The sequence below is a fragment of the Leptonotus elevatus genome, chromosome 9 (assembly GCF_054856555.1).
Source record: "Leptonotus elevatus isolate MCC_2025b chromosome 9, RoL_Lele_1.0, whole genome shotgun sequence".
NCBI lineage: Eukaryota > Metazoa > Chordata > Actinopteri > Syngnathiformes > Syngnathidae > Leptonotus > Leptonotus elevatus.
Genome location: NC_141247.1, coordinates 18476725 through 18490200, shown reverse-complemented (window position 1 = coordinate 18490200; position 13476 = coordinate 18476725). Strand labels below are relative to the sequence as shown.

The following is a 13476-nucleotide window of genomic DNA, read 5'->3' as shown; positions in this document are numbered from 1 at the left end:
TCTGTCATGTTTTAAACTGACACAAAGGTCGTTTTTCTCTCTCTCAATACTTGTATATCCGTTGTGTATTAACTTTAACTTCCTTGTTGAGGGACAATAACATAACAAGTTCCTCCCTAAACGCGCAATAACATAACAAGTTCCTCCCTAAACGCGCAATAACATAACAAGTTCCTCCCTAAACACGCAGCTAACCTATTCTTTGTATTTTATTTTTTAAAAGCAAACAAGTCCAAACGTATTTCGCAGGTTGGTCGACCCCGAGTGCAAGCCTGGGAAACAGGGAAGCAATAATTAATCCATATATGGACAGGCACCGCTACTGCCACGCCCGAAACGAGTCGTCATTTGCGGGCTAGTTGGACGTTCGCTGCTAGTCTGTCTGCCAGGAAGTTCAGGAACTCGGTCACCGCCCAATCCCAATCCCCCCTCCGTCTCGACCATTGTTGGGAAACAAGTCTACGCCAGCGAAACCAGCTCTAACGAAACTTTCACGGTAACGTTTTGCCGAGAGTCTCTTTTAACTTCTACTTATTTGAGTGTTTTGAAGAGAAATTTCTTGTTAAGTGCGTCAGTAGAGTGGAGAAAAAAAAAGTGTCCGCGAGGGCAGCGAAAAGGGAGGAAAACTTCGAAGCGTTGTCATTCCTCCATCTTGAAACTTTCCTAACGAATTGTTATCAGTGAGTTAAAAGTCATTCTTTGAAGTCATTGGCGTCGCAAAGTTGGAGTTGAAAGGATGGAATGTGGACCGCTCGAGAGCACTTTGTAACAGTTTAGCTGGCATTTAGGTCGAAATAGTAGCGTTTGGAAGGAACTCTTGCGTTGCGTTTGTTTGTCAATTAGCATTAGCTTTAGCAAGGTGTCGGCTTTGGCAAAAGTACTGCTAGCAGGTAAGCTAAATGAGCAAGAATGACACATTAACATGTAATACTTCAAACTACGATCTTGATCGCGTGACTTATTTCCCAATTTTAAACCCATTCTAATGATTCAAAATGAGTGTCGTTTACTTAGATTTCAAATAGCTACAAAGGTGCAAGTTGAGCTAATTGTTAGCATATTGCTGACTACAGTAGATGTTTGACTTACGCGTTGCTTACTAATCTTAAGTATTTTTTTAGCCGATGTGTAAGTTCAGCTGAACAGAAACATTGCTGGTGTTATTGTTTAGGCCTAAAGGTAAAGTTTTTTATTTATTTTTTATCTCATCCGTGCATTTATTTGTATGTTGCTGAAAAGTCAATATCCTTGCAAAACTCATTGGTGGGAACATGCTCATATCGTACTAGCGCTAATACTAATACTACTATCGTACCTTAATGTAATTTGAAGTGTTTGAAATAAATAATAGTTTATATGTTTCAACTATCTATTATAATAGTAGTATATGTGAAAATAAAGGAATATTTAAGCATGGAAATGAGACGTTTAAACAGGCCATTTTCAGATTTTTCAATGTTGCCATCCGCTCAAGCCATCTCATTTCAAGTTATCCACCAAAAGTGTAAGTTACAATCATGCATAACTGCAGACAAAGATAACAACCTTCTGGGCTTGTAGCAATGACATTGTTTTCAAGCTATAGGTGAGCAACTTTTATGTCCATGCTATTTTGCCCCAAGACTTCCCTGACTGTTCCGCGCCTCTGTCAGATACCAAATCGATGCAATAGCAGTCATTGAAAGCGGAAAGGACATTTTCTGAAATTTTGAAAATCTCTTTCATCACTCACAGCTTGTTTGTTGTTAAGAGAGGAGTATAAATTATGTTTCATGTTGTGCTCTTTGATGTGACTTTTGTCTCCCATCTTAGACTTTCAGACATGACAAGCATCAACACTGCGAACATCAATTTCAAATGGGACCCGAAGAGTCTGGAGATCAGGACTCTGGCAGTGGAGAGGCTGCTCGAACCCCTGGTCACACAGGTAATAATAGCGCCTGTGTGCAATCTTGCTTACCCCTTTGAAGTTAAAGGCAACATAGTTGAAAGTAATCTGAATTAATTACTAAATCAAGTGTTTTTGTTTTTTGTTTGTTTAACAATTTAAAACACTGCCTCTGACATGCATTGTCAAATTACCCCGCAGGTATGAAATATCACATTTTAGTCGCCCTATTTATTTATTTCAAAAAATAAAGTCATTCCACACCATATACGGTGGATACAAAAGTCTACGCCCCCTGTTCATTTTTAAATCCTACCAGGAGGAATCCGCCTATTAATTCCACACACATTCAAAGTCACAGATGCTACAGTGTAGTCAGTGAAGATAGAGACCAAAATTGAACAATATACCTTTATTGTTTGTTTTTTTTGCTGTGCAAAATCAATTTATATCTGAAGTTTATCTAAAGTTTAGATGCTCTCCTCATAGGATTTGTTTTTTTGACATTTTTTAGTCACATCTTGCAGCACAAGAAATAGTCCGCACTGAGCCTCCACAGCATCTGATGCATCACATTATTCAAAGGAATCAGTCAGGATAAGGTTACAAAAGAATTTCCAATGCAGTCATCAACAAGTGAAGAAAATATGGACCACAGTGACATTAACAAGAACTGAACATCCCTACAATATTGATTTGAACAGTGGTGTGTAGTAAACAACCCCCCCCCCCCCACACACACACACACACACACACACCACCACCACCACCACCACCACCCAGTATATCCACTGTACTGCTGTTCCAATGGCTAGCCGGACACTCAGTAGATTAACAACCGGTGGGCTAAATCTCTTGGTCGTCTCCTTCCGCCTCGCTCGACAACGAGTGCTTGTGCCAGCTGGCTGTGTGCTTCTGCTATGGGAAGCAGAGCTAGTGTGGAAAACAAGCGTGTGCCCCTTAGTTTAAAGACATTCAAAGCATTTGAAATGGCTGAGGCAGCAGTTACCTCAATGTGATGCATTGCCAAACAAACATTTTAAGCAACTGTTGCATAATGGCAACGGGGGGAAAAAAAGAATTCCAATTTGTATGCCTTTGGGGCATTTGCCTTCAGAGGTTGCATCCAATAATCTTGGTCATGTAATTGAAGACAAATTGTGGTTTGAATACCTGTTACTGGAAGTACTCGCAATCAAATCAGTTTGGAGAAACCATAACATTTCTTTTCTTACCCTGCTGTCTTCGTACCGTAGGTCACCACTCTGGTAAACTCGAGTAACAAAGGCCCCTCTAACAAGAAGAAGGGACGCTCCAAGAAGGCTCATGTCCTGGCAGCTTCAGTGGAGAATGCCACCCAGAACTTCCTGGAAAAAGGAGAGAAGATTGCAAAGGAGAGCCAATTCCTTAAGGATGAGCTGACTGCTGCAGTAGAAGATGTCCGCAAGCAAGGTATAGACATGCGTTTCCTATGTGTATGCTCAATAAACCAGTCATGGGCACATGTGGAGTGACAACTGCACTGTTAACACCTTGGTCGACACTTGGCACAGTATTAATGTTCATATGACCTCAGTGTTTTGTAAAGAGAGGATGAGCCTGATTTGGAGTTTCGGCGCACTACTCCAATAGCAGTTTAGTTAAGCAGCCATGTTTTTTTTATGTGGCAAATGTGGATTGTGCCTACGAGCATATGTGTTGCAATCCGGTTGCCACAGAAATTCAATGCTAATTCAGAAAACGTCACATCTGAGTTGTCCGTGTTGCAATTGGTGAGTCAGAAAAGTACGATGGCCACTGTTAAATATATTTGTGCAATATTAGTTTATAGTTATGAGGCCAACGTATTGGGAACGACAAAATCTCTGACTATCTAGGATGGAACAAAATCAATCCAAAATCAAACATCAAAAAGTCATTTGAGACCGTTGGCGGAATAGAAATCTTGTTCTGTGTGAATAACATTTGGTGCGTTTTCTGCGACACGAGACTTGGACAAGTGTCTATCGTGTTTTTTGTTGTTGTTTTTTTTAGCTTCGCGAGGTGAAAAACCTAAAGTAGGCGCATTGCTTGAGCTTTTGGGCAGAAATTCAGGTGGTCTATACAAAAAGGCATCCTCCATTCACATGTTTTCAAGATGGCAGCCCCCAATGACCTTAGCCGCTACGTAAATTGGCCTGTATTGTCAAACTTTTCCTTGTATGGTTTTATTATTGAAATGAAAACATTGATAAAATGTTACTCTTCAGTTTACGCTGGTGTTCTGTGGCCCGCCATCTTGAAATCATGTAATTAGGATGCGTTTTAAATTAGCCACCTAAATTTATGCCTGAAGCAAATAGCTCATGAAGTGCACAGTTTTTCACCTCGTGAGGCAAAAAAACAAACGACATGTTGGCATTGTTGGTATACTGAGAATTACACACATCGGACTTGCTTGCTGAGCAAACGTCTTGAATGACATTTTGCTCAGCAGATAGCTCAAGTGTGCGGGGAGACTTTAGAGAAAAATAAATTGTGGTAGATGTCTGTGAAGATGATGTTACGTTCTTCAAACCACAAACAAGATCAGATTGAATCAAAAGCGCCCTGATTAGTTACTTATTTCAACTCAGTTTAATAGTCTTAGCAACTGAACAATTATACCCACCCCTATTAACAGGCTTGGTGTAAACTATAGGTTTGCCATTAACGGTTCGTTGAGTGACTGATTGGTGATCCACAATACATGAACTTTTAAAACTAAAACTTTTACTTACCATTGATATGTAGAACAGCCATCTTAAAAATTGTGGTTAAGTATTGCAGAGTTGACTTTTGTTGGGCAAGTCAGAATGGGGTAGATTCCACGGACTTCCGTAAGTCACACACCAACGTCGTTTCCGGCCACTGCTGTGACACACAGGCCGTGTCCCAACACTCGCACCCCCACCCCTGCTACCCCCAACTGAAAGCGCGCAGGGCGTCTCAGCTCTCTGAAATGCTTCGGAGAACTGAGACAGACACACACACACACACACAGCGCTGGTGTCTCTTCCAATTTGAGTGTTGGCATTTCTGAGTACCTGGTTTGAGACTTTTGACTTTCCTCAGTGAATTTTCCAAATGTCATTGTCATGTTGCTCTACACGCGCATGTACAGAGAGAGAGAGAGAGTGAGTGCTTAATTATAATGAATGGTACTTCAAAGACGGAAGGTGTCATTTGGATAAATGAACTTCTTTGTAAACCCCCAAAATACTAAAACACTAGTAACTATAAAGTGTAGTGGCCGACCAATGTAAAAAATACTTGGTCTAGCAGGTAGAACCCCCCCCCCGATGTGTCTATGGTGATTCACATTGTTAGCATTAAGCTAGGTAGCTTTCTCTCCATTTTTTCTTTCAATTATACAGTAAACTGTAACTGGGAGTGACAAGCAAACAGCATGTAGCTAGCTCATTTTGCCTCTTACTTGGAGAACTGCTCACTATCTGCCAAACTGCGCTCAGAATGTTCAAGGGCAAAATAATCGCTTCTAAAGTACCTGTTCAGGGGGGAAACAATTATCCTTGCATTTTTGTTGACAGCAAGGGGTCACTGTTAAACCTCTTAACATTTCATCCACTGTTATAAAATCTTAAAAACGTGTGGAGACTGTTTTCTGAATGGGAACTAATAGCACAGTGTTTAGTATTGCTTTGTGAAGTACAAATTACAGTACATGGAATTATTTAGGTTTTGTCCCTCTTTAAGTGCCTGCTTTCAAAATTGTGCCCTGTTTTTGGTGGGTGGTGTCACTGCACTGTCAGTCTGCCGGCCAAAGGATCCAGCAGACCCGTGAGGATAAGCGGTACAAAGAATGGATGATTGGATCTGTCTTCTTGCTGGGTTTCTTTTATCAGTTTTCAACTGAACACAAGATGGAAGTCCCACCATATGGAAGTTGAGTCTCGTTACAGCACGTTCCAATTAACTCTGGTTCTGTTTTTGCATACTCCCAGACCATTTAGACATGAGTCCAACTGTTACCTCCATTTGAGGTGACAGCTGCGCTAGTGTGTCTTTGTTCCCTCAAGTTAGCCAGCAAGTTATACGTGCCCCTGTTTTAGCTATCCCCACAATAGTTTGTTGGAGGTGGCCAGTTAGCCTTTGTGACACACACTCCGCAGTGTTGTTACTGTAGTTGCAGTAAGCTGTCACACGGCTGGAATGCAACCACTCTGCTGGTGCCTCGTGCTGGCCGTCAGCTATGCTATGCTGCTCAGTGGAGCGTGACTGGACTGATAATGTGACCATTGAGAAAGCCGCCATCCCCTGGATTCATGTAACCTTTTCCACCCAGCTGTGACCTGCCAGCTGTTAGAATGTAAGAAACCATTGATGACATTATCAAGGATGGCTGTGCACGTGTAATATGTGCTTGTTCCAGGGGCTTTATGTTTGTTTTCCAGAGATTTCAAGTTGAAATGGATGTTTTTTTCCACTGGATTTAATTTAAATCTGTCTAAAGGTTAAGTAGCACTTTCCCTCCACGTTGAAGGCTGCTTGCCATTCTGGTTAGTTAATATCCTTGTTCCATTTATCTTGTCCTTCACTCCCTGTGATACTTTCTTGCATTGCTGTTATTGTGGCCTACTGAGTGGTCTACTCGTACATTTTCATGGGCTGCAGGTGAGCATTATCAAAGCAGAGGTTTATGAAAGTACAACTTGATTGCCATCTTCGCCCTGAAAATAGCCTTATTGATTTGGTTCACAGGAGGAAATGATAGCCTAAAGCTGTGTTGTTGATTTATATGCGTACATAAAATGGTCCTCAGTTCAAAACAAGCCCATTGCCAAGTGAGCTAATGCACTTGGTTAGTCAATAAAAATGGCATTTCTCTCGTTGAATGTTTATTTTCAATAAACTGTCAAGTTATCTTACTTGTGGTTATTTAAGTCCTGCAAGTTTAAGTCTCATTGTAAAATGGCACAATTCTTAAGTAATGCATTTTCCCACTATCTTCCAATTTTTTAAACTATTTTTTTTTAATGATTCAATAAACTGGGGTGAGCAAAAAAAAAATTGTGGATTTGTCAAAATATTATTTAATTTGCCATTTATGACTAGTACTCAACTTGTACTTGAACACATTTTACAAAAAAAAGTCTGAATACAAGAAGTCTTCAAGTTAAGGCGGAGTTCCGTAAGAGCAATATTTTGTGTTTCCGCATCGACATTCATTGCTGACAGACGACAAAGCGTAGCTAATGGAACTTAAACACGGAGATGTGACAAGCTGACCTGCCGATGGACGTTCGTTACTGGAGGTAACAACACAACTATAAATAACTTTAAATTGGCGTGATTACTGTGGGAAATTATCAGAAAAAAAGTGCTATGTACGAGGCACGGGCGCCGCGCCGTAAAAGTCGAAACGACGTAGGTTGTGTACGACATAACTCGAGGACTCCCTGTAGGTAGTTTTGGAGTGATTTATTTGAAAATGTTTCCTCTGAAATTATATCACACCTACTTTTTACCGTATTGTTAGCTTGAATTCTTAAATTGTGCCATTTTTGTGTGAACATTTTACCATCCGTATCTACTTTGCTTTTGACATAAGGAAGTATTATTTTTGTCCATTACATTTTTTTTTGTTTTTATTGCTAGCAGTTTCTGAATTAATAAAATAATGGATTTTAAGGTATTTTAGGCCCATACTGGTACATCCTTTGAGTTTACTCCATTAATGTAACCTATCGACAGATGTACTGATGTTCATAATGTGAGCCGACAAAGTCAATATGCGCTCAGTCAACCGTATATGCCAATGTAGGACAAATCATGGTGCTGGACAAACAAGATTGCAGGCCTTTTGTTGGGACTTTGACCTGCTCTTGGAAATTGTATTAGAAATATTGAAAGAATGCTTTATAAGATGAAATGTGTGGAGCTGTTTCTTGTTTGTGTGCATTTTAATTGCCTAATATTATCACACAAACGCATAACTGAAATACAAAAAACGAAAACACACAATATGCTGACTCGATGTGAAAAGGTAAAAACAAACTTAGGAATGTATGCTGTACCGTCCACAGTCAGTTACAGAGTCTGGCTTTGCTTGATGATGTAGGTTGAATTCAATAGCCATGTCAAGACGGTATGCATATATCAATGCCAAACGTAAGCTTTTCAATTGCCAAGGCAGTTGTAATTAAAATGTTGCCAAAGTCGACATGCTCACAGATATATTCCATTCCCAGGGGATTCAATGAGGCAGGCTTCTGGAGAATTTGCTGAAGACCCCTGCTCTTCTGTAAAGAGGGGCAATATGGTTCGTGCTGCCAGAGCCCTCTTGTCGGCTGTCACACATCTGTTGGTTCTGGCAGACATGTCCGACGTCTACAAACTTCTGCTCCAGCTTAAACTGGTGAGAAAGACTCCACGACATACATTTCCCTTTTGACCCATTATTGAGTGTGGAGTATGTTTGAAAGCAGATAAATGTAGGATATTAATGGATTAAAGTTTGGAGTGCTGCGAGATGAGGCAAGTTTGATGAAATGCAGAGTCAGCTAAAAATATCCCGGTTTGTCACATTGTACATTCTATTTTGGGCGTATCTGTAATGTGGACCTAAATGATTACTGCAGTTGTATATTTTTGAGTTGTCATTGATACTTTAAATGCAAATGAAAATGTATACATGTTGGAGCATTAAAACTATTTGTCTATTAGAACGGACAATTAATTGGAGCATTGTTTCTCTCAAATTTCAGGTGGAGGACAGCCTCGTTAAAGTGCGGAATGCAGGAACAGAACAGGAACTGGGGATCCAATATAAGGCCTTGAAGCCAGAGGTTGACAAGCTGAATATCATGGCAGCCAAGAGACAACAGGTACATTACAGTCAGAAATTAGAATGTATACATTGCGGGTTTTTTTTTTGGGTTATACTTCACTGTCATTGGACATCGATATGCAAGATGCACTTGTATTTTTGTCCGTTTTCTTTTAAAAAAAAGCCTCAGTTGGAAGTGAGTCCTCGTGTAGGTTTTTTGTTCAATAAAACAATGCAATGCTCAAGTCTGAATGGAAAAACATTATATTACAAAGGCATCTTTTAATGGCCTGATTATGACTGTTGTTCTGCCAGGGACAGAAATAAATCGAGGTCACCCAGAACAAAGTCTGTCACAGTTAATGTAAGGGCACGACAGGCCTGTTTATGGTCTAATATTATAAGTGCCTTACCAGTATATCCCATATAAGTACTTTAACCCTGTCCCTTTATGCCTTCTGCGTTTCATTTAGGAGTTAAAGGATGCCCAGCACAAGGACCAAATGGCTGCTGCCCGTGGTGTTCTTCAGAAGAACATCCCCATGCTGTACACAGCATCCCGTGCCTGCCTGCAGCATCCTGACGTCGCTGCCTACAAGGCCAACCGTGACCTGATCTACAAGCAACTGCAACATGCGGTTTCTGGCATCTCCAATGCTGCTCAGGCCACTGCCACAGAAGACTCTGCACTCAATCAACCGGCGGGTGGTGGAGAGCTGGCATATGCCCTCAACAATTTTGACGTGAGTACAAGTGGTTGCAGAATGACAACTTGTTTACTCGGGTCCCATGATTTGTTTGTGGATTCAGCACATATGTTAGATTAGGGCGCTGCTGTGTTTGTATGTATCTGGCTGAATTGTAAACCAAAACCATTAAAAAAAATAGGATAGTTGTCAGAAATGAAATGTCTGAGTAGTGTGAAATAATCTGCAGTCACATCTAGTTTTATATTGTATGTCAAATACAGTTGATTTGAGCAGAAAACAGGTACTGAAGGCAAATAAAGTTTGTTTTAAGCAAAGTTTGACACAATTTAAAACCTGCATCGTATTCATAATCGTCAATATGTTGACATAAAAAAAAAGTTAATAGCAGGATGGGACACTGAGCTAATCATCTTAATGTTGTGTGGGGTGATAAATGCACATAATTAAGCCATTATCAGACATGATTTTGATTACAAAATAATTGTTCAGATAATGATCTAGTCATCACATAATTCTAAAAATACATTTTCATTTCAAGTTCCAAGCTCTTATCGTGTCATTTAGCTATTGAACCATTTAGCATAGCTGTGCAGTACTTGCTGTGTTTCTCTCAATGGGACATTGTTTACCTTCTTGATTGATGCCAACTGCATTGCTGGCACTTGTATATCTCGTGCTATATGACACACTACTTCATTAATCACAGAATTTAGCAGGCGTCACAGTAGTGTTTATTGGAAAGTAATAATTACTATTGGTAGTAAAGAGTTTTTGTTTGTTTTTTGCAACTAAAGCGTTAGTTTTTGTAGAATTTTTTTTTTTCAAAATTGTTTTCCAGTTTTCGTTAAATTGAAAATGGCCTGAATCATTCAGTATCGATCATGATACTCATTGTAGGGTGGGCCTTTTCGGCATGTACTTTTGTATATTATTTAATTATGTGATGATATCAGACAATTACAAATAATTAAATAATATACAAAAATAGATCTAGTGTTGACTTGCCTCTGTGTATTTCTGCTTGTGGTTGTTCTCGTTCATCCAGGTAATTTCTTTCTAGGACATTGAATCGATCGCAGCTGCACTGCTGTTTGTGTCACTTAAGTATATGTTTGCATTACTGTCTATGGTAACTGGTCAGGATGCGAGTTTCTTTTGAAGTCTATCTCTCCCATGGTATGTGATGGGTCAAATTATTTAATATGGATGAGCATGGTAAAATTTAGTAGATGAGTCAGCCCCATATCACCAGCACTGCACCCCTCATTTATTTTTTGTCTCTGATGCACTTGTTGCCATGGCAATATGACACTGAAGCAGAGGTCAGATTAGATGGAATGCAGGGGGCTGGATAGGGCTTTGATTGTGGGTGCTTAATGAACCACATTTCTTTCATCTGAATAATACACTGACATTTTTTCTTTTTTTCCCTTTTCGTTTCTCAGAAACAAATCATTGTGGACCCCCTGGCGTTTAGTGAGGAGCGCTTTCGTCCATCCCTGGAGGAACGTCTTGAGAGCATCATCAGTGGTGCTGCCCTCATGGCTGATTCTTCATGCACTCGGGATGACCGCAGGGAGCGAATTGTGGCTGAATGCAATTCGGTGCGCCAGGCTCTTCAGGACCTGCTGTCTGAGTACATGGGCAATGTAAGTGCTTTTCATTCTTCTTAAGTTTTGTCACCACTATTAGACTCCAGACTCTTCAATACACTACCAACTTATTATTATGATTTTTTTAAATAAATCTTTTTTTAAAGTTCCTCTTGTAATGCTTGGTATTGAATGCATGAATTAGATAGAATTTATTTCAATTCATACACCCACCTCCCCGTTTTGGGTTTCTAATGCAACAAGTGAAAACCCTATGCAAGTTAAGAGTAGACATTTGAAATCCCCTTTAGCAACTTCTTGAATAATTCCAGAGGAAGGAATGATCTGCCTGTGCCTTTCTCACAAAACACACCTAGGCACTGCTGTGTCTGTATTGATGCAGCAGACGCAGTTTCCCACAATAACAATTATAGTCTGGCTGTGAATCAGAAATTCTGAATTGGCTTTTGGCTCCCTAATCTTTGTGCTTCTGTTCTTTGCAAACACTGTATACATGACATTTACAGTAACTTGCATTTAATGTCAGCCTTTCAGTTGTAAGAGGTTGAGCCATTTAATAGTTCATAAAGCTTTTTCTCCTGTCGAGCACAGACTAAAGTAGTGGGACCTGAGACATTTCTTATACAGGAAGTGAAAATGTAACAAGATAAGGACCCTCCAAAATCCCCTTTGGTAGAAACAACAGCTTAAAAATAAACTCTTCTGAACTGGAAAGACTTAAGGTTTTTATGTGCATACGTACCTTTATTTTTATTATTTTGGTCTTAAGGATTCACTTATTTGTGAGGTCTTCAGTGCCACCCCACAGATAATTGATGGGGTTGATTTTTAAGTTTTTTTTTTTTTGCGAGCCAGTCAAGCCCGTTCCTTGCAAGTAAACGTAGAATTGACATAGATGATGTGGCATGAGAAATTGCGGAGCACACTTTGAGTTGCTTTCATAAGTAGGGAAACCTTTACCGTCCTTAATAGAGTGAAGGCAGCGAACTTACATGTCTGAATTTGAACACTTGCCTCAAGCCACAATAATATGCTTTTCCATTCACCATTCGACATATCACTTTTTCCCTATGACTGGTGATTGTTTAACATGAGAGGCCTATCAAGCTACAGTGGCAATCATTTTCTGGCCGAAAGTAACCTGAATGCTGTTAGGGCAAATCAAGTAACCTTTGTCTGGTGAGAAATTGTGTTTCAGTCGTGTCACCCCTATTTTTTTTTCCACGTTACCTGTCAGAACACATGCCAACATAGATGAAATGTGGATTGGTTTGGAAATGTCCTGTTGTTGTGATGTATTGGATAATCTGTATTTTGTAAGATTCTTGGAGCTGTTTCAAACGGTAAACCAACACCCATTTATTACGAGGGATATATTCCAGACCTTGCAATAGATTAAAATCTGATATGGAGAAATCATATATATATATAAAATATGTTTTATAGCTAATGCACATTAAACACATTTACGCTTGTGTAGAAGATTTAGATGAAGTGATGAATATTTTAAATGATGTTTAGTAGAAGAGCAAGATTGAAGTCTCGACCCACCAGCAAACTCCCCCATCTACCTCAGACCACTAATAGAAAGAGGCAGTGTTGTCCTAGCAGTGCCACATATTATAACCTCAATTGTGAAATATTGTCAAGACAGTTGCATGGAGTTGAGCGTAACCTTATTTTATATATACTGTATATATAAATAAAAATACATCTCTCGATCTCAGTGCATGTTCAGTTTTGTTAAATGGAGCGTGGCTTTCCTGATTCGACAAACATAGCTGCTAATCTTGTTCAACTTTTAATGCACAAGCTTGGTCGTTGTGGTTTGACCCTCCTTATTCGTTCGTCTCGGTGGCTTTTTCATCTATACTCTACATGTATATATACATTCTTTAACATTTTTAATTGCTTTCTGGTGTTCAGCAAGCCTGATTTTGCATACATTTTTTATTAATTGATTATAAATTAAATGGTGTCTGGATGGGTAGGTGTAAACCAGCGTGCAAAACGGTGACATCAAACCGCAGTCAAAATGTCAGGCTGTGTTGAGCAACACATGTAGACAGAAAATAATGCAGTTTTATCCTATGTGAAATTAGCTAATCTAACTGCAGCTTTCTAAGGCTTCGCGCCATCTGTATTGTACTGCCTCCTGCTGGCCAAGGCACTCACACTTGAGGACAGAATGCGGTGCGGAAATTGATTAATGGCATTCTCATAAATTTCAGTGGGATAAATGGATTTCAGCCGGATACTCTGGGAATTGTGAGCAGGTGTGTTGTCATGGTAAAGCAGCTATGAGTTGTCCTGCCCACCTCTTCTCAACACACTGAACAAAGCAAACATCGCAAGTTGTCTTTGTAGACAATGCCAGTTTTGTTTTCTCATCTATGGTGGTGTTATGAGTTACCATTAAGGTTGTGGACTTGTGTTTATAAGTTTTGGTTAAATGTC

The 13476-nt window shown here is 39.7% G+C and overlaps 1 protein-coding gene across 1 annotated transcript in view; it reads left to right on the top strand.

Annotated features, from left to right (window-relative positions):
* The first annotated feature begins 264 nt into the window (after nt 1-264).
* The window catches only part of ctnna1 (catenin (cadherin-associated protein), alpha 1), a 44853-nt gene continuing 31641 nt past the window's right edge, over nt 265-13476 (top strand). Inside the window, exons 1-7 of the mRNA XM_086085504.1 lie at nt 265-496; nt 1813-1927; nt 3145-3340; nt 8119-8285; nt 8635-8754; nt 9170-9439; nt 10852-11055. Of these exons, the coding sequence (XP_085941630.1) occupies nt 1823-1927; nt 3145-3340; nt 8119-8285; nt 8635-8754; nt 9170-9439; nt 10852-11055 (1062 nt within the window). The 5' untranslated portion in view covers nt 265-496; nt 1813-1822. The remainder of the gene's footprint in view (nt 497-1812; nt 1928-3144; nt 3341-8118; nt 8286-8634; nt 8755-9169; nt 9440-10851; nt 11056-13476) is intronic.